The sequence below is a fragment of the Anopheles stephensi genome, chromosome X (genome assembly GCF_013141755.1).
Source record: "Anopheles stephensi strain Indian chromosome X, UCI_ANSTEP_V1.0, whole genome shotgun sequence".
NCBI classification, from domain to species: domain Eukaryota; kingdom Metazoa; phylum Arthropoda; class Insecta; order Diptera; family Culicidae; genus Anopheles; species Anopheles stephensi.
In genome coordinates this window covers 2666773-2688201 of record NC_050201.1, presented here as the reverse complement: position 1 = coordinate 2688201, position 21429 = coordinate 2666773, and the positions used below count along the sequence as shown (strand labels likewise).

Genomic DNA, 21429 nt, shown 5'->3' with positions numbered 1-21429 from the left:
AGCCGTACTGACCTACCGTAACATGCTGTAGGGAATGAAAAGCATGTGAAAAAAAGCTTTTCCCATTAATTCACAGGTCGTGCTACCTATCGTAGTTTCACCACGCTGCACTGCATTCACCGGTGCGCTCCTTTCACTCAAAACCAATAGCTGAAAGCTCTGGCTCCAAATGATACACGCACCTCAGAGCCGCTCTCACCCGAAGCTTGCGCTGCGTAACGTCTCATTTCACTCGTTGGAGCGTGCACGACCCGGTCGCGCTGTGCACGGCTGCTGAGGAGCAGGGACGAGTATCGCGAGTGTCTGACCATAGTAGTGGCGTCCCGCTACGCAGAGCGCTCAGTCGCAACGGAGCTTTTGTCTGAACCGCGTCTAGTGACTGGGACACGCTCGTGAACACACGTGCCTGCAGCAGTAAAGTTCGTTGCCGGTTTGCGCACTGCGGATCAGATCTGTTCGCACGAAGTTACGAACTAATTAGCCTGTGCCGGATTATCCTACAGGAGCATCTGTGAACCTTAGTCTGTGAAGAAATTATTTCCAAAGTGAGAAAGTTCACAAAGTCTAGCAGCATTCAAAAAAAAAAAAGGGCGGGCATAGACTGGCGTCGTCCGGTTTCTGCTAGAGAGTCGTTAGGTGAAAGGTGTTAAAACCGTGTGTTAGTTATTTTTCCCGTCACACTGCACGCATCGTCGGTCCAGCAAAGTGACCTAGAGAAGGATGATAAAGTTTTAAGCGGCGTGCACCAACCGTTGGACGCATCTTACGCAATTCTGCAACTCTGCAATCAATCGGCAAACGGTTAACCAGTGAATCAGCAAGCAACCTCGGAGTAGTTGGCGGTACGATTTCGCAAACCAAGCTTGCTACATCACAAAACCCAGGTAGGTTATCGTGGACGGCGTGGACTTGTGGTGTGGTGATCAGTGGCTTTCAGTTAGGTTTAAAACTTTGTGCTAGCCACTCAGCAATCCTGATGCTAAAGGAACTTTAATGAGCGGCAAAACTTGAGACACAATCTAAGAGGGCGCCCAGATATTCAGGGTCACCCTCGGGCAATAGTAGAAAAAAGGGTTAATCATCATTCCGCGCAAAGGTGCATTATTATAAATCCACGTGTAGCCGGAATCAGTATCTGTGCGTGGGAACCGGTGCGAATGATAACTAGCCGGTCGACAGGAACCCTGTACATCGAATCACGTGCGCGGCAACATGCCATGACACTCTCGTTAACCGCACACAGGCTAACTGCCATGCTCATTTCCATCTTGGTTCGACTGAGAATTCCATTTTCACTAAAAATCGATCCAAAGTGAGCATGGGAACTGTGCCATCCGCTCGGCCGGACTTGTGTGGACCATGTGAGGAAAAATGACAGTTTGCTCTTCAGGAAATAGAAAAAAACGACCGTAATTACCCGTCTGAAGAAGAGATATTAGAAAGAGATGTCCGACACAGTCACATTGTTTTCCTTGGCGCTAGAATTGCTCCTACCGTAGAGAGGAATCAATTATTGATGTGTAATGGTATTCATGACGAGTAGTGAGTCAACAACTCATCGAACAGCCGGGTAATTTCCATCCGGCGGAAAAAAACCCCCCAGCGTAGTGAGTCGATTGTCGGCAGTCGGAGTAGTCGGGGAAAAGTCGGCGAAACGGAATACATTAAGGACCCTGCGAGGGCTCTGGGCTGGCTGTGAGCTGCAAGCTTGTAGTGTTTTTTCCGTTGGTCCTGTATTGCTTGCCCGGAGGAGGACCATCCGACCACTGGGAAAGCGACGGTGCCCAAAGTGCAATAAGCGAGCCGCGAGGTAATGCATTCAAAGTTCGAAAGCCCAACACACTCCCCAACAACACCAATCAAACAGTCCACACACGGTACCGTCTCAGACACCGTCTTAAAAAACTTTCACATTGTATGGCTCATCTTTCCCTGTTTGCCCGCCGAGTCGTGGGCCTGGTTTTGCATGACATAATGCGCACAGTAATGGAATGTAAAGTCGCGCCGCAAATGGATGATCGGCTCACTGTTACCTCTTTTGTACTCGTCTTTAGTTGATTATCTCCCCGGTTTTTGCTGGACTGTTGATCTCTTCCAACAGTTTTTTCTCCAACGATGGTTGAAGTTATCATCACTCCACAAATGACAAAAAAGTCTAGCAGTTGTTCAAGAAATCGGTTAGCTTTCCCCCCCTGCTGCATCTTCGACTGTGTGTGGTTGACCCCGATTTTCGTGGAGGCATTAGGTTTCCATGTGTTTCGATGGCAACGGTGCGAAAACCTACCTCACAGAAATTACGCTGTCGTTAGAGTCATGCACCCGAACCGTCATGCTGCTGCCGTTTCGTAACATCTCGCCTTGAACGGCACATCGGCTGATGGCGATGGGGCGACATTGTTCTCATCATTGTTGGCGACTAATGCCGCTATCATTGTAATTACCCGGTGCGCAGTTGTTTGATTGGTGAGGTCTTCAAGACCTCTTCCAAGAGTTGGTGCACTATCACGCTTTGTAAAGAGCTTCGGTAGGCCATCGCCAGGCAGAGTTAGACAAGAGATTCTTGGGGGGATCAAGTTCTGAGTCTATAAAGAAGTTTCGTGTAATCCAACTGAAGTTTTTGGCTTTGCGATTTCTAGATCCTAGACTTATTGATACCAGGGAGCTGGTTAGTCAGGATAGGATTTGAACGCCAATCCAATCCTTTTAAGACCGGCGGATATTGAAAAGATATCATCAAATACGCGCTAGGTATGATCGATATGGAACTCTAGACCTCACCAGTCACCAGTATCGATTTTGGCCAGGGACAATGGTCTATTATGACAGTATCCACGTGTGTCGACAGTATGCAATATGCATAGCGCTAACTCTTAACCCAACTTCATACACCCTATGGAACGCGTCGCGTCGGTGGAGATAATTGATGAAGTAATGGATAATGGGCGAACGTTTTGTTTGCTCTCTCGCTTCTTCGCCATCGCTTCGGTACGCCAAGTTTAGCTGCGGTAATCTACACGGCTCTGTCACGTTCAATGATCACGCTTATATATGCCAAATTCAAGCACGAATTGATTGAAAGGGATGAGTCCGAGAACGTGGTATGAATGGTAGACATCGGCAAAGCCAAATAATTATCATACAAGCGCAAGCGAATGATAAAAACCTTTATTGAAATGTGCGGCTAGTCCTACGGCTAGCATACCTGAGGTGTTTTCGAATATCTGTCCTCTGGCTATCATCACCAATAATGGATGATTGAAGTAGTTAAATGTCATGGACAGACATAGTCGCACGAGGAGTACTTACGTACGATAAGCTACCGTAAATTTTGGCTACGGTTCAGTAGGGATCAAAATTATCTAAATTATTGGTGGTTTTTTTTTGTGGCCAACTCGGCGTCAATGATCCGTGACAAATCAATTATTAAAGCATTATTGTGGCTAAGGCTCTTTTAACCCTCTTTTTTACAAGCTCAACTTCGCGCCTATATTTACTTTAACAACCATGAAATTTTAATTCTTATTTAATCACTTTCTGACCTTTGCTGGACACTGCGGCCGCCATGTAGATCACCAGCCTATTAAATGTCATGTCAGACGCCTGAACAAAAAACAGGAATATTTTATAATTGTTTTTGCATGCTTCAGGGCTTTTCTGAACACTGATCAGCGAGGAAACATATCGCAGCACATATTTGGCAAAGCTGTAAGCATCGGACCGCAATATCCATCCATCCACCCCAGAGTGGGGCAATAATGAGGGCAGCAACCACAGTGGAATCGGCACAACAAAAAAAAAACAAAGAAAAGCACCAGGGAACATGGGGTGGGAGGGCGGTGTTTTTGTGGTGTCTGCCAATTATCAGTGACCTTCTTGTCAGTCGAACCATTTTGCGAATCGTTCGAGAAGGATTCGGCCAGCACGTTGCTTTTCCCTGATCCCGTTCAATATCTTCGCTGTATATATTCGCGCTTACCTTGGCGCTATGGTGAAGCTTAAGACATTGCCTGGGGAGTGCAAAAAAATAATAAAACAACTACAAAGATATTGAGAGCTTAAGAGGGGTTCCACATGTAATAACAGCTCGGCAGCAACATATGTCAGGCAAGAATGTTTACATGGCTTGAGCACGTGTTTGAAGTCGCTTGAACGTTGATTGACAGTGTATTGTTACATATGTTCTCTTCTGACTTTGTTGTGTTGCAGTTGGACATCCAATATGTAGGTCGCAAGGTTACATTGGAGAGATCTCTTCATTCGGAAAGTCATGGGGAATCCTATTGGAACTCTCAGCTCAGAACACTCTGAGAACTACGTTTCTTGGCGCTTTGTGTGTTGGAGTTGGACATCCATTATCTGGATCGCAAGGTTACATTGGAGAGACCTCCTCACTTGGGAGTTAATGGGGAATCCTATTGGAATACTCAGCTCAGAGGACTCTGAGGACACTGTGGATATCGTTTTTACGTAAGTTATCTGGACTTGCAATCGCTTTGTGTGTTGGAGTTTGATATCCATTGACAGGTCGCAAAGTAACTTTGGAGAGATCTCCTCTCTTGGAAAGTTCTGCGGAATAATATTGGAAGTCTCGGAGGACTCTGAGGATAACGTTTTTACATAAGTTATCTGGACTTGCAATCCTTCCCGCGTTGATGCCTACTTGATGCCTACTACGTTGATCCCAATCGTACATCGATAGCGAATAGTGTACCGCCAAGCCGAGTTGGTGGTTATGCAGTCATGATTATGAGAGCGTCACTGTCAGTAGGACAACACCATCGCCTCATTCGTCCCCATAATACCATTTATGGGTTGCATCTAAATTAATGTTACCGGTTTTAAGTTTCTCCCCGTCACCTGTATCTTCGCATCCACCAAGAGTTGCATAATGTTCTTTGACTCTTTTTTTCTTCTCTGATCAATATGGAACCTCTTGTCTGTTCTTTCATTCCAGTCAACAATGCCCCTCCAAGAATCCTCGAACGCTCAGCCAACCCGACCAGGTAGCTGGAAACCGTCATCCCGATGCTACCAATTTCTGTTCATCCTGCTGGTCGGTGTTCTGAGCGGCAAGCTTCTAACAACTGCCCGCGCCAAACCTACGCTCCCATTCCAGCTGTCACAAATTCCCGGCTTTACGCACATCGTCGAGCGCCGTCTAATGGATGCGATGAAAACCTACAGGTAAAACAAAAAAGAAAGTCAGCTTGCAGCGACCCACCAGCAACAGATTCACGGCGGATGTAAAACGCAAACAGTGGGGGGGGGGGGGGGGGGACTGAAAGAAAAAAAAACATCCGGTTTCTCTCGTCTCAGAGTTATGATGGGTTGAATTCATAACTCATTTCACCCGGGGAAGCAAATTAGGCCTAATCGTGGACTTTGTGGCATGAAACGATTGTTGCAATAATAATGGTTGTTTTGCAAACAAAATGCGATTTGAAGAGCTAGACCTAGCGAGACACCAACTCTGGATGCAGTTGAAAGTCATCAACACCCTTAGACAATCTGCCAGCCGATTTAATAAGCGGGAAAATAAGAGGAGGTGTGACACCATAAACGTGTCTGCGTTGAAAAGTGAATAATTAAAAGCAAATTAGAGTAGCTGCCGGTGAGCGAACATCTTCCACGGTCGGAATGAGCCTCGTTCGACAATCCGCGATAATTAGAAGGAAACCATTGCGCCGGAAGAGAAAGGTCCGCGAAGTCATTGGATTGGGCCAACTGTTGCATTAAAGCTGCTGTTGCTTCTTTCAATTTGCATCCTACGTTGCGCCATTTCTCTCTCTCTCTCTATCTCTCTCTCTCTCTCTCTCTCTCTACGATCCGCGAGTATCGTTCCGTGGAGATTCGAGACGTTGTCGGTGAACTCGGCGAACTTTCACTTTAACCGTCTTCAATGTTTTGGCTCCCAGTCTGGCCGTCACGCGATTCCGTGATACGACGCCACTCATGCAGCCGTGTACGTGACGGCCAGACTTTATTTTCGTTGGCCTTTTGTTTTGTTTTTGCACGTTTCGTTTACGCTTTGGTTCGCCCTTATGCGCCAGCGAAAACATCTCCGGGGGGTTCCCGAGAGATCAGCAACTTCCAGTTAGCTTGGTTTGCTGATGAGGCCTCACCTACCTGGTTAGACCATGGTTCCTGAGCTGAAGTTGAGATAATAGCATCAAACTGATAGCAACGCTATCGGGAACGATACCAGCCCTCGGAATATCTACAGCTCCGTTTGGATGAGCTTCGATCTAGTCCAATAAACTCGTGCACCGATGCATTGGCCCAGCTCCACGTGGGGAAGTGCACTCCAGCTTTTCTTTCTTTCTTTCGACTCCCTCCTTTTTTTGTTTTCCATCCGCTCCATTCCGCTTTCCCCCCTAGTTTTTGTCTTGCTCTTGGAAAAGGGAAAAAGAAATTAGAACCGGACCGACCGACGGGTGGGTCTTCTCGTCGAAGATGTACGTTGGTTTGTTGTTGTTGCTTTTTTTAATGGCAATTTTGCACTTTCTGTTTTCTATTATCCCCGTTTTCAGCGAGCGTCGTTTAGACGTGGAAAGTCTGCGAATGATCTACTTTCACGACCAAACCGTAGCGGTGGTAGAGCTCGGGCCCGCCAAACGACTCATCGGATGCGAGCTGATCGAGATCTAGTAAGTAGTGCCGCATCTGTTTCTACGTGATGCAGTGATTGATTTCAAAAAAGTTACAATCGAGTACTTCAGAAGACCTTGCTTATGGAGGTTATTTAAAAAAAAGAGCCGTTAAAAGTTAATTGATTCCCAAGTAAAGCCTCCTCATACTCCAATCGCCTGTTCTGTTCCAGCAACGATGCAGATGGGGTGGAACTGTTACGCAATCTGTCGACCATAAACAGGCCGCTAGAAATTTCCTTCCGCGACATGATCAAGCTGATGGAACAGTGCGAGCAGATCGACCGACTTAACGAGCGTAACAGCTACCGACCGGTGGAGCATTCTGAGTCATCGCCGATCGCTTATCGGATTGCGGGACCCGACCGCGATGTGCCGGAGGAGGAAGGCAATAATCAGTCCAGCAACAACGGTGGATTTTTGGCGATGATCATGAAGAATCGTAGCAGCAAGCGAGGCATCTTCTACTCGAGTTCCTTTTCGCTGCTTAGCGGCATCATACCGGGTACGAAGTGGTGCGGTACGGGCGATATTGCGGAGAGCTACCATGATCTGGGTGAGGACTCGACTATGGATCGGTGCTGTCGCACACACGACCTGTGCCCGATGAAGGTGCGAGCGTATCAGAAGCGGTACAACCTGAGCAATAACTCCATCTACACCAAGTAAGCTACTCGCAGCTGGGTGAGAGTCCAGTAGCAGTCCAGCTAATGTGAGATGTTTTCTTTCCACGCAGGTCTCACTGTAAATGCGATGACATGCTGTTCGAGTGTCTGAAGCAGACCAACACTTCGGCAGCACAAGTGATGGGTGAGTATGGAACATGGAGCGAGAATCCTGATACATCTGGATTACAGCTGACATTAATACTCCCTATCCCTCAGGTTCGGTCTACTTCAATCTAGTGCAAGTACCCTGCGTGGAAGATACACCCGCAGGTCCTCAGTTCCGTAAGGCACGCGAAGGCTTTTAAGAACCTGTGTGAGATGTGATGTACGAGTTGATGTGTTGCGAGTGCGAAGGGAGACCAAATTGCCCGCAACAGTAGCAACAAATTCGTAAACAATGCCCTCAGCACAATGTTTACTGTGATACAAGGATAAGTCAACGATATGGGGGGGTGGAACAACTGGATGCGAAGCTGTTTTGTAGATTGTGTTTGATCTGACGTGACGTGACGTACAACTATGAACGCAGTACAACTGCCTTAATAACGTATGCAACATACATTATCTGTGGGCCTCTCGACCTGTTCGGCGCCAAGAACGCGAAGATCCTTGCGCTGCTGACGAAGGATTTTTAATCTTGATGTTATTACGTGTCCCGTGCTTAACGTTTCATTTTACCTTACTTGTTATCTATAGAGTTGTAGTGTTTGCTTCGCGACGTGTCGCAGTTGACTATAATATTTATTAATTATAATACTAGGTGGTTAATATTAGCAGCTCGGGAAACCTCACACCTAACTTCAGACAGGAAGCATGGCTGAACGATCGTAGGCTTTGCAGCCGAACCGATTCACTGCAGCTAACGGTGCTGGCTCGGAATTCAGTGATACGGAACGACTACCGGTTCTTCGTCTAATGCTGTCACGGCATCCAAGAAATCTCGCTATGATGGCGCCCTCTCGCCCGGAACGTCTGCAACGGCTATCGTCGAATCGTTTCAATCCCACTACGATAGAGCTATTGCTGTAACAGTTTTGGTACGGATGCGTACGTCTGTGTGTGAGTGTTCGTTCCGTGCCATTTTCTGAAAGTTGTATTTTGGAAATAAATAAGCGAATGATTCTAATACTTTAACAGTTGTATGTTTCAATATCAGTGTCGTTTTCGGCTAATCGATTATCCAGGCCTTTCTGGTTGGACTTACGTCCACGCCATCATAGCGGACCTACTACACCTCCTTCTTTGTCCTCTATCAGACTGGGTCGTCCGGTGTCATTCGCATAACATGACTAGCCCACTCGATGCCTAGTGAGTTCTTAATTCCTCAATTATGGCGCCAATAAACCACCTGCACATCTTCCTTTCGAACGCGTCCAAGTGCAACAGACATTCGACAGAATCCATGTCCCAGAGGCGTATGTAAGTGCTGGGTCTATCCCAAGGAATGTAGATATAGAAGGTAGAGTTGTTTAGAGCAAATTGACATTTCTCGACCTGACATAACAGTTCCGTGGTGATCAAGGGGAAGGGTATTGAGAAGAGTGACGGCAGCGTCGGAGGAGGCGCCGGTGGTGGTATCGCTTGCGATTTTTTGACGAAAAATGCAACCAAATATCGTCAATCGTCTGTGGGACAACACTTAATATGCGAAGATGACCCATAAATTAGCGAAATTGCTCAAAGGACTGAGAATCGAGGCTGTTTGTTCATGTTGGTAGCCCCATACCATATGTTTTTGTAAACAAACTCTGACATAACTCGACTAAAATGTCGCCCTGTCAAATCGATAAAAATCCACCTTCTAAATACATACACCTTGGTCTATCCCAGCAGTGGGTTTGAGTGGAGTGAAGTTTCCTCGTGCTGTTGTATGATCGGTTGGGAATCAACACTATTGTGCGTCTCTCAACATCTACCTTATTATCAATGCTGAAATTTTGACTCCAAATTTTGAACGACTTTGAAGCTATAATCATTCTAACATGAAACAGTGTAATCACAAGATATTGAGTAATTTTAAAATTAAATTTTCTTGGAATCTGCGTGACTCAAGTACCTCATAAGTCAAGACACTGTACTGTCAAATTTGAAAACCTATCACGTATACCGCCACATCTACGTAATATTGCTTCAGACATAGTTATTATTTTAGAATTTATCTATCTTTTATCAACCAACTCAAATTCTATCCCGTAATAAGAGGCTTCCACTTACTATTTAGTTACATTAACGGCGAATAAACACACGGGACAACATGGCTGCCACCGTAATGTCATATACCAACCTTCCGAACAGTCATTCTGACATAAAAACACGAACCCGAAACGTCTCTGGGTCGGAATGCAGTAGTGTCAAACTTATGTTGTGGCAGCGTATTGCACAATAAGAGGCCTTTATCTTTGTCCGGTAAATGATAACAGAAATTCTTCTTGGTGATCGGAATCATTTTTATATTTGAATGCGTTTCATTTCCAGTGTGCTTTGCAGTTGTAAATATGAGAGAAGCGATGAGAGAACAATATTTTCGAGACAGTTTTTTCGAACCCTGATAGAAGATTTCGTAGTGAGTTGCACAGCCCTGTACTTTTTTGTGTGCGGACGGCATGCACACGTCGTACGACCAAGATGCGCCACCGAGAGTTCGATCCTGCCGTCCAGCCGCGCGGGTGCATTTTCCGTGAAGTTGGCAGCGTAGGTCGCGTTTTGTTTATTTATAAAGTAGCGTCTGGTGCCCGGTACGCACCATCCGGCGGGTGTGATAGCGGTGCTAGCCGCGGGAAGTCGTGTGTGGCGTGTGTGATAACATGCACCGTGGTACATGGGACGGGAGCTTCAATCAAACGATAAAAACGGCCCAAAACCGGAACAAACAACGGCAACTGTCATATCCCGGCTGCAATCAAACAGAATTCGCAGAACGCAGCAAACTTGCAACGGTACGTAAAGTTAGAACAGATATGACTGACGGCACTGCTAAGGGGCTTGGAGGACAGATGTCTTTAAGCTGTCCGTTACTGCCCGTCCGAAGCCTTCGTCGGAATGTCGGAAGGGTTGAGGCGAGCCCGGAGAGGAGATCTGCGCCGACGGGTACGAACAGAACCCCGAACCGAGTTGTAACGATGTCCAACCACCAGCAGATTGAGACATTGGATGAGTTGGATGTGGAAATCTGGCTCACCGCGAAACAAATACACGGCTTCCATGAGATTCTTTTCTGTGGCCGGAGAGTTTGCTCATCATGCTGTGCCTGGAGCTCACAGCTGGGATTGCCATTAGCAACATCGTCGATGGAATCTGTACGGAACTGTTCAATGTCACACGCAAACCGCCAAATTCAGGCCGTGTGTTGCTCTTGGGGTGCTTGACCTCTATCGAGAGACATCACACGCCGTCCGCTAATTGATCGGGAACCGGGAACCTCACTCCGTTTGCTGTTAGAATTTGAGCAAGGTTGTGAAGTGTTCCTCCCTTGTACTCTCGCTCACCAAAAAAAAGAAGCGCTTCTTTCCCATGAATTCCACGTGTTATATGATGGAGTGGTAGTCCTGTCTGTAGAATCTTCATTTAACTTCAACTTGCTCCCAAGTTAAAAACATCGTCGAAGTAAAATTGCAAGAATAATTAACAATAATTGGATGTACAAACACACACGCTGGTCGGTTGGCCAGAACCAACCAGGCATCTTGTCTTTCGCGGCAATCCAACCAACAGGCTGTAAAGATTTCGTCTCCTAGACTACATCGATTTGCATGACATGTAAAGTAATGGGAGATAGGACGGATGGCGTGTGTGTGTGTGTGTGGGTGGCAAATTTTGAAGATATTGTAATGCGCCTGCGTGCATACACAATCGTAGTTTGGGTAGGTTAAAATGTAAGGCAGCAACGCTCACAGAAAATAATCCGGTAGTCAACATAAACACCAACCGGGGCTGCTGATTTGTGGGGAAGTCATTTTTCGTCCCTATCCGCCCCGGGGCGGGGTTCGGGATGGTGCGGGGGTCGGTCCCATCTTCGCTTTGTTCTACCACGAGCGAAGGGAAATTCTTATCGACCTCTGCTACTGCTGCTGGTGGCAGATAGGCAAGTCTTGCGCGAGTCTTCCCATTTATCATACGGGTCTGGTATTGAGGTCGTGCAGTTTTTTGTTGTCGTACGCCAACAGATGTTTTGAGCGTAAGCAGAAATAGATTTAAAAACACGCGGCAATCCACGGCTAGCAGATAGCGCAGATTCTGCTTCCTCTTCTTCCTTGGCACTACACACAACCTCGAGAGGTCTCGGCCTGCCATCTCTGGCGTTCTGTGACTTGATTTTACCCGTAGTAAAGTAGTCAGCCCTACGTACGGGGAGACGGTCTGGATGGGACATGAATCCCGGTTCTTCCGTGTGAAGACCGGCGTCGTTATCGCCTCGGCCACCGGTCCGCCGCAGATTCTGCTTACACTAGCCATTTTTGCGAGTCTAGTCCTCGAGTGTCGGTATAATGTTGCATCGCTTGAATGACACTCTTTCCCCGAGAGGACTGCTGGACTTCGCAAGAATTTATTTGCTTATCAAGTTTCTGCAGAATGAAGAGCATGCAATGGAGGTGGAAGTAATCCCTTAGGGGCATATCCGACCTCGCAACCTTACCGCGCGGCAGACTGTATCACGATATGCTATTTTAATTTTAAAACCATCGTGCATTCTTTAGCTGCTCTTTGTTTTGCGAAGGCTTGGCAGATGCATCCGGATGTAACTTCATCTTTATGATTGGTAATAACAATATGTTTGCGTAGCTATCGGGCGATCGTTCTGCAGCAAACGTCACGCGCTTAACCTCCGCTATCCATTAAATGCGTCTTGATCATGCACTTGAGCCCGTGTCTGTTTGGCCGCATTCGCTACCTCCGAGTACCTCCGAGGGTTCTCCCACTGTCAGCAGTTCTCGGTGAAGATGCGCCGTGTGACATCCCCGAGAGTACTTCCTTCCACGCGGTCGGAACATACATTGCGGACAAGCTGACGGTGGCGAACAACGGCAACCAACCAACAACGAAAACAAAAAACAAGAGTCAGCTCCAAACTATTCTCCGGGAATACGTAATCAGCTTGTCGGGTGGCAGAACCCCGTTACCGGTGGCACCACACCATTCGACGATTAACGGATTTTTGTTGTTCCTTTCTTCTCGGTTTACTTACGCTCCCTACTTCGCTGGTGCTTTCCCTTTTTTCGAATGTATTTGTAGAAGCTAGGCAGCTTCCTCAGTTTGGGCATCGCCTCGCGTTCGCATAGAATTGCCACCACCACTACTGGTAGCATACCTTTTTTTGCTTCTCGCTCATTCCACCGGTAATGCAGAACTGATGCGCTCAGTGATGCGTTTACTTGACGCCCGCACACAGCCCCCCACTGAATGCAGAAAGAATGTCAAATGTAAAGAAACACTTGTCCCGAAGTATCTGCCATCGTTCCAAGAATTTGAGTGTGTGGGGATTTTTTTTTTTTACTCAAGAAAGTGCGACTTTCTTCGGCCATTAGTAGCCATGCATCTTGATAGACGGTTCCCGGGGCTTGATAACGGCGTCGATAGAGCTTTAGCAGGAAAAATGGCAATCAAATACCGGAAAACGCGCCACAAAAACAGTGTGTTCAATTAAAAAGTAATAACTGTATCAATGATGTAAAATCCAATTTCACGCCCTGTTTCCGGTTTCTCGCAATCGCGCAATAGCTGTAGCATCCATTACCAACTTCACACTTGACATCTCTGTTGTGTGATGTTGAACGCGCACCAAAGAAGGCCTCGAACGATCCGGGATGATTATTGTGTCTACCAGCTGGACACGTTAGACAGCTTCATACCGACGATAAACAACCCCCCCCACCCGTCCTCCCCTTTTTCTACCTTAGCATGAATGCAAATTACGAGTGAAAAAAGCCTGCATATCGCTAAAACATACAGCAACACGTGTACAGCAAACGTACCGGATGCTTCTGACTAGGCTGCTGGTGGGTGTTGTCAGAGGCTTGATGGTCCTTGGAAGGCGAGGGGTGGGTGGGTGACGTCGTGTCCCGTCACACTGTCCATAATTACAATCAATACTTACTTTATTGCTTGGCGGTAGCTTTATTGCCGCAATATCCACATCTCGCTGTGCAGCCGCAGGGAGAGTCATCCGCAGCGGTTGTAGGTTTATGAGCTATTTTATTTCGATCTGCCTTGGAGACAATTCGTTCCCTTCGTTTATAGCGATTGGGTGTGGGCGGTTTTGCATGAAGTTTTTAAATGCGGTTCTGTTAGTTGATGGATGGAACCCAATCGAGTCTCAGGGCTAATAAAGCTGTAACACTAGTATTACGAACTTCTTATAGGTTGTATGTGATTGAGCGATAGTTAGAGTTCAAATAACTATTTCAGTACGGGTAGTTGGCTTAACACGACAGGACCGGATGACGAATCCCGTCCCAGGACCCACGTCTCTCCGTACGCAGGACTGTGACTATCCAGCTAGCGAGATAATCAAGTCGTGGAGGTCCAAAATGGTAGATCAAGACCACAGGATCTCTGGAGATTGTAGAGCCAAAAGCAGAGGAAGAAGAGAGACGGACACGCGACATTTGCTCAGCTGTTGCTCTTTGCTATACAATTTTTGTAATCTGGTAGGTCGTCAACAACTTTGGGCTAAAACAGTAATGTCTGTGAATGCCCCAAAAACCTTTCGGACGACTTCAGGATACTTCAGACCATTACTGGGCTTTCTTGTAGCTGGATAGGATCATTTGTACGGCGGAGACGACATTTGGAAAAGACAACCTCGAGAGATATCTTAGGACAGCAATTTCTGGCCTCTCTAATACGATGTCTTGCGTATGGAGAGATAAGGCCCAGATCAGAGTCAATGTCTCTCGACTGGTGTCATATCCATCCATCATATAGCTACTCTACTTAAGATATCCTAGACTGTTAGCGTTTAGAATTCAGAGCTCACAAACTGACTAATCTTCTCCAACATCGCCCCCAGCTAAAGCTCCATTAGTGAAGCTACCGTAAAAGATCAATTTCTCCTTCCACGCGCTGTGACCGGTTGCAGTTTGGCAGATTGGGGTTCCCGCTGACAGCTCGACCACGAATTTTGATTAATGCCCAATCGGGTTGGAGAGAATGAGATGCGAAACGCTACGTGTGGTCTGGATCATTTAAAATGCCATCAAAACCATATTGCTAAGCGAGTTTCAATTGCGCACCATCCTCCCCGTTTATTGTTGGTGATGTTGTTACGCTCGTCAATAGCAGAAACTATTGCAAAATAGAACTGATAAAAGAATAGCGCGGGGCGTATTTTTTGTTTAAACTCCGGAGCTCCGGTGCTACCGGCAATAGACTAACAACCCGATATTGTGATATGTGGCGTATGGGGGGGTTCCCCTATCAGCAAGACGTGTTTACGGCCAAGCGAGACGAAATAGAGCAAGCAAGCGTACCAAAAGGGAAACAAAAATTGGAAAATGTTTTTCAAAAGTGTAAGTTGGAAACATTATTTTCCACTTTGGAGTGTAATTTCCGTTCCAGCATGCACGGGGTGTGGGTCCACCGTTCTGGAATAGCATAATGATGTTGGTTCCTGTTGGGTTTGTTGTGTGCTCCCACCATTCTGATACCTTTCCTCGGTCCGATTAGAGTAACGCTTCCAGTAGCGACCTGTTGTTGTGATGGTAAGGTGGTCGCCCAGTCTCCAGGACCCTTGACATATTTCGCTGTACGCGTTAACCTGTTAACTACTTCAAACCGCGCATCCGGACGTAAGCGAGACGGTCGCCATCACCGTCACGATGCGTCAGCCGGCTGTTGCAGTGTAACGAAGTGTAAATGATGAAGCGACAGCATGCTAATGCAACGCCATTAGTGGAAACATCTGCCTGAAAGTGTGGAATGAAACCAAAGTGACGGTGAACAGTGTTTAATGATGGGAGGAAGCTATCGAGTAGCATTACCGATGATCGGCAGTACAGCAATGATTTAGTAAAGCAAATTTTAATCTTTTCTTTGTCGCCTTTCTATCCAGAATCTTCGATCGATAACGCTTCGAACGGCGAGTAGACACTAGCCGTAGGTGGGATAGGAATTTCATTCGACGGTGCACGGCAAAGTTCAACCAGAGCCACAAGGCTGGCAACATTTAGGAACTTATCACTGCTGCGTTTCGTCACGTCCGTATGCGATGACATCTCGTACGCTTCGGGACGATAACAGCAACATGATGCCTGTGCCATCCGCAATCCATCACAGCTGAGTAAATACCGGGGAATGGTTCTAGCCTCGGTCCAACAGCGCGACGAGGCACCAAGTCCAATATCTCGAGTATCGCAATCCGGATGTATCGGTAGCAGCTAGTCGCACGTCTAACCCTACCTACCTGTACCGGCTGTTTCGAGCGTAACACGGCGCAACACTAGAGACGGTAATAACGCTGAGGAGAGCATCATCCAGGAAGCAATCGGAAACGATCGAACACAATACGACCCTGTCTAACCTTGGTGAAGCCCGCACCGGCGGTCGGTGGCAACCGATGGCTAGCGATTGTGGCAATGGATCCGGCACCGGACCCTGGTGCTGACAGGACGGTGACGCACGCACTGTTCCGCCGTGGTTAGATCGGGCCAATCGCACATCTCACGCCACAGATTCGGCAGCGATCGTGATAGTAACACTCAGTCTGTGTCAATTTTATGCCACGGAGCAACTGATACTGGCCGCTGCGAGTTGCTGAAACGAATAACCAAAAACAAACAACAAAAAACTCCCACCCGAAACACACATATCCAATGCAATCGAAGCCACACGGGTGCAATTCTTCATCTTTCCTATCGAAAAAACGATTGCTGCAGGTAATACTCTCCACCAGTTGAACTCCCTTGAAGGTAACAGCTAATAGAAAGGTTCCCTTTCCTTTTAGAAGTATCTCTCGCTTGGACGTCCGTCATCCACTACCAAACCCGAACCGTTCGATGGTGTTGAAAGTGCGCGCTAATCACGGAAGGCTGATAAGAACCGCACTGTACGGGTCCACTACACTTCAGCCGGGATTGGAGATAACCCTCGCTTAAACCCCTTTTTTTTACTGTCCGAATTCGTACGAATTGTGGTGGGTAAAGCGACCGCCGGTACCGGCCGACCCCGACGGGTTCGATTCGACACGTCGCGCACACGCAACAAACGCACGGCAAACGATGCGGCTAATGTTGCGCGGTCGCAAGCTACTGTTTGCGGTCAGTGCCTGCCTGACCGTACTGATTCTGCTCTGGAAGTGGACCGACGTGCGTGCGGTTTGCTTCGGTGGAAACGGTGCGCACAGTGCCGGCGTCATGGTACGGGATGATCAAGTACGTATGCCGCACCCTGGCGTTAGCTCACGCAATCGCCGTGCCTAGTATTTATCAGGGGTTTTGTTTTCCTTCCGGCTATTCGAACAGAGTGTAGATGGTGGAAACAGCTACCGGTACCACCGAAACATGCCGTTAATCTTTATCGGCGGTGTGCCCCGTTCCGGCACGACCCTAATGCGTGCCATGCTAGATGCTCATCCAGAAGTACGGTAAGTCGGGGATATGTTTTCTTACCGTGGAGCGGTCGCTTTAATTTCTTTGTTGCTTCTTCCTGCAATGCCTACAGCTGCGGTCAGGAAACACGAGTCATCCCCCGTATCCTGCAGCTACGCTCACACTGGATGAAGTCGGAGAAGGAATCGGTACGGCTCGTCGAGGCCGGCATCACGAAGGAGGTGCTAAATGGGGCGATCGCACAGTTTTGTCTGGAAATCATTGCCAAGCACGGTGATCCAGCGCCGCGGCTCTGCAACAAAGATCCGCTCACGCTCAAGATGGGCTCGTACGTGATCGAGCTGTTTCCGGCGGCAAAGTTCCTGTTTATGGTGCGCGATGGGCGGGCCACGGTGCACTCGATCATCTCGCGCAAGGTGACGATCACTGGGTTCGATCTGACCAGCTATCGGCAGTGTCTCACCAAGTGGAACCAGGCGATACAGACGATGCACGAGCAGTGCAAGGAAATCGGTAGCGACCGGTGCATGATGGTGTACTACGAGCAGCTGGTTTTGCATCCGGAGGAGTGGATGCGCAAGATACTACACTTCCTGGACATACCCTGGAACGATTCGGTGTTGCACCACGAGGAGTTCATCAACAAGGAGAATGGCGTCGCACTATCGAAGTATGAGAAGCCATATGGCAGTGAAATCTCTCTCTCTCTCTCTCTCTGAGCTGATAGGGTCCCTGTAGAGATTGGAAGGTGTTTCTAAGATGAAGATTTTTGAGAGTCCCTTACCAGCTTATGTCAGCCGTCTAACGGCTTAGTGGGCTGAGAGATATACCAAGTCTCGCTACTGTGGAGGAACGGTCCTGATACGATTCGATATCCATGTCCTGCCGTGTGAAGACCGGCGTCGCTATCGATTCGCCTATCGGACAGCTCCTATACATTTCATGTCTGTCTAAGATAGGAAATCCGGATGGGATTTGAACCCCGGTCCTGTCTCGGGGGCTCTCTCTGTGTATACTCTAGGATGAACATTACATTTCCTCACGAGCATCCCCAAAGTCTCCCTCGTGAGGTCCTCGCTTGCCGGTGTCATACTAAAAAAGCCCTCTTTACCCCATTCCAGAGTGGAACGATCGTCGGACCAGGTCATCAAACCGGTAAACTTGGAAGCACTCTCCAAATGGGTCGGCAAGATCCCGAGCGATGTGGTGCGGGATATGGCGGACATTGCGCCCATGCTCTCGGTGCTCGGCTACGACCCATACTCCAATCCACCGGACTACGGTAAACCGGACACATACGTCCAGGAGAATACTTACAAGGTAGCGTAGTATAAATTGTAGCTGCACTCGCACACCTTCGCGTTCGTCGTCTCACTTACTCCAATCCCCCCCCCCCCCCCCCCCCCCCCCCCCCCTAAAACAGGTCCGTTCCAATCCACAAATGTGGGAGCATAGGGCGAAGGAGCTGCTCAACCGGGAAGCCATGGCCGACAACGCACCACCGAAGGCGAAAGACACCGACGACGATGATTATGGCACGGGCAGCAAGGATCGGAAAACGTGATGAAATGGACGGTGCTGTTACGGCGATAGACTGCTAACGTATCGAATTCGAACGCAACAAAACAAAATCAGTGCAATAGCGGTGACAGATAAGAGGACGCAAAAGACTTAGGATTTATTTTTTAAAGAATGTTTTTTAAATGCTAAAAAAAGCAAGCTGAGTTAGCCATAACAAATCACGACAGATAAAAGGAAGGTGACAAAAGGTATCAAAGAGTGAACGTGGAAGGAATGGTGAATAGGGTAACAAAAACTAGACAAAATATTCTCGACCTGAGAGGGTTCACCGACCAGGTATCGTGTATCGCATATATGTTGGATTACAGGGTTTTACGATTGGCTTTCGACTGGCTGTACACATTCGGTTCAGAATTTAAATTCAACAGCTGCCAACATGCTGTCAGATCAGCGAGATGATCTTAACATCTTGCATCTTAACATACTTTGACCAGCCATTCGAGAGCCAAATCCCTAACACGCCCGTATTATATACTTTACTTTTGTTAGAGGCTTAAGAAACTATTGCTCTGTTCCAGTTGAACGTTTGCCTCGGTTTTACTATTACTGCACGGTCTCGGTGTTATTACGACCCAGGAGCACAGTACGCTTGTGTGAGTCGCGGTAAACAGTAGCACACAACCAGACAGCCCGCTTGCAGAGCGACGGCAACAATTCAAACCATGAATCGCTTTTCCATCTTTACAATGTAAACTGTATAGTCAAAAGTATCCCTCCGCCCTTTGTAAAATATGGGGTAAGCAAGGTAATGGTTATAGATGGTAGGATAAGCAAGAGCAATTAGCAACCACAACGAGAACATATTATACAAACGCATACTGTATGTATATACTTAATGCTAACCACATTTCTACTGCGCCAATCGCCAACTGCTAGGTATCGCCCACCCAGCTAGTACGTACATATATGAAGAGGGACGCACATTTTCAATCAAAAATCCTCTGCTAGAGAAGGATTGTTTTATTTGTGATTTTCCAAACCGCCAACCCTTCCCCCCCAAAAAAACCGCAATCGTAAAACGCAAACACCGTACAACGCAAAACAATAACTACTATACAAATGGTGGGAGTCGCACAAACTCTTACATAGCTTATACACTGTTCATGTACAGATGCATGTAAAAAAATATTAAATTACACCTATAAACGCACGGGGCGATGGGCACATCTTTGAGATGTTGGCGAAGTGTGTAGAATTTTTAAAACGTAAAGCCCTTTTTTTAAAAAACATTCAGTTCCAGAAAACAAAATTTAAAGCCTCAAAGTGGACGGTGAATTAATTTGCAAAACCCCTGCAATATAGGAGAGCTGCCTAAATAATCGTAGCTATATTATGCTTAGGACAACAACAAAAAAATCCGTCTTTTTAATATGAATTTTGTTTCGGACGATGAGTAACATCACAGTGACACTATGTTAGCCTCTCAGAAGAGCGAACGCACGCAGGAGGGAGGCTGGAACTCAACCGGCAACCTACCGATTTGTACATATAAATATTGTGTGTAGGTGTATGTGTTGTGTGGAAAGTATTTGTTGAATATTGGCCGGTATCGGGAAAGAAAATCGTTAACAAAATGAACAGTCGTTAGAGAACGGAAAGGGTGTAGTCGTTAGAAATGGTTGGATTTGGCATCGCGAACGATTCGTTAAACTTAAGGGCAGCCGTTTACATCGAGCATAGACTACTTCGTCCACTTTTCACTGGGCTTTTCCCGTCTCTCACGAGCCCTTGTATGCCTCGCAATCTCTCTGCATAGCTTGGTGGCGGATTATGTGGGACACGAGCAATCTGGATGATTTTCCTATTCTATCACTCTCCAAGTGTCCTTGAAGCCCGTGAGTAGTGTTGGGTCAAGTAGCTCTTTTTAAAGAGGAGAGAGCAACTAGCATGTAGGAGTTAAGTCCTCCCGGTAGCTCCACACTCACTGAGGGCGAAGAGGCCGAAGAGTGCGGAGCTACCTTTTTGAAATCCAAGAGCGCGCTCAGGACCCTCATTTTATTGAGGCGAGGCCTCCCGGTAGCTCTCGAGCTGACTACCCAACACTGTCCATGAGCTTCCAGGGCATCGCAGGAGATCGTTTATCCCTTCGATTGATGTCTAGGCTTAGGGCATTGGACACGCATCTTCAGAGTAGAGAACTGGCAGACTCTGAGTGGCTGCTACCTCGGATAGCACGACGAGTTTATGAATTCTGTTGAGATAGGCCCCCTAGGACCCACAACCAGCTTTTAGGAAGATCAATCCCTATCGATAGTAATGAGGCCCTTTGAAAGCTCTGAGACCCAAGAAAGGTGCGGTTGACTTCTCCATTTCTAACGACTGTGATAGGAGCTATACATTTATCATCTCCTACCCTTAATTCAACAGAGCACCTCAATGACCCTGTTAAGTTGGCTTGGTTGCAGTTAAAATTCTTCAACCAAGGAAAGACACCAAGACCTTCCCTCTAAGACCCATCAAAGAAGTTAGTTTATCTCTACGATAGCGCCACATACATTTTTTTGTCGGTCTTCGGCAGGACCGGGGTTCAAATCCCATCAAGATCCAGATTTAGTTTTACTGCTACTGAATTTTTTTATAAGCGTGTAACATTCCCTTTACCGACTAGTCGTATGCTGCTTTAAAGATCATTAATTTTAACCCCAAAATGAACACTAGGAATGAATTTGATTTAACGAAAATGAACGTTTCAGTGATTGGTAAAATCTGTCAACTGCTTCGCGATACCGGCTATTATTTAGACAAAATATTAATGTAAGCAAATAGACGGCAAATATCATTTTCCTTAACAGAAAACCCCTTCTTTTTTGGGTTTTTATAACGTGCATAAAAAAAAACCCGAACCGAACCCGGAGCCGGCTCGAATCATATTCAAATCCGAGTCTTTTCTGTTGGGACAACGGGTTCGACCCACGTGTCGAATGGCTAAAAAGAGTCCTAATTTTCTGATTTTTATTTAAAAAACAAAAAAACACACTTTTTTATGTGCAC

At 47.0% G+C, this 21429-nt stretch overlaps 2 protein-coding genes and 1 long non-coding RNA gene across 5 annotated transcripts; 2 read left to right on the top strand and 1 right to left on the bottom strand.

The window, feature by feature from the left end:
- Positions 1-112: 112 nt before the first annotated feature.
- On the top strand, positions 113-8449 carry LOC118503712. The gene is made up of 6 exons (XM_036037279.1): positions 113-884; positions 4955-5184; positions 6531-6647; positions 6821-7312; positions 7384-7457; positions 7532-8449. Exons 2-6 carry the CDS (start codon positions 4961-4963, stop codon positions 7618-7620), a joined length of 996 nt encoding a protein of 331 aa, XP_035893172.1. The 5' UTR covers positions 113-884; positions 4955-4960; the 3' UTR covers positions 7621-8449.
- Positions 8450-9927: 1478 nt separating this feature from the next.
- Positions 9928-19648, top strand: LOC118503693 (protein-tyrosine sulfotransferase). Of its 3 annotated transcripts, none has more exons than XM_036037260.1 (7): positions 9928-10251; positions 15363-16185; positions 16257-16680; positions 16771-16892; positions 16970-17527; positions 17979-18177; positions 18281-19648. In XM_036037260.1, exons 3-7 carry the CDS (start codon positions 16528-16530, stop codon positions 18419-18421), a joined length of 1173 nt encoding a protein of 390 aa, XP_035893153.1. In that variant the 5' UTR covers positions 9928-10251; positions 15363-16185; positions 16257-16527; the 3' UTR covers positions 18422-19648. The 3 variants fall into 3 exon arrangements, with proteins under 3 accessions (XP_035893153.1, XP_035893136.1, XP_035893145.1); XM_036037243.1 differs by having other exon boundaries at positions 16254-16680; XM_036037252.1 differs by lacking the exon at positions 9928-10251 and having other exon boundaries at positions 15348-16185; positions 16254-16680.
- LOC118503705 lies at positions 14779-15749 on the bottom strand. The gene is made up of 2 exons (XR_004905206.1): positions 15292-15749; positions 14779-15216 (listed from the first exon to the last, which is right to left on the bottom strand). It is a non-coding gene; the product is annotated as an uncharacterized LOC118503705 (long non-coding RNA).
- Positions 19649-21429: the final 1781 nt, after the last annotated feature.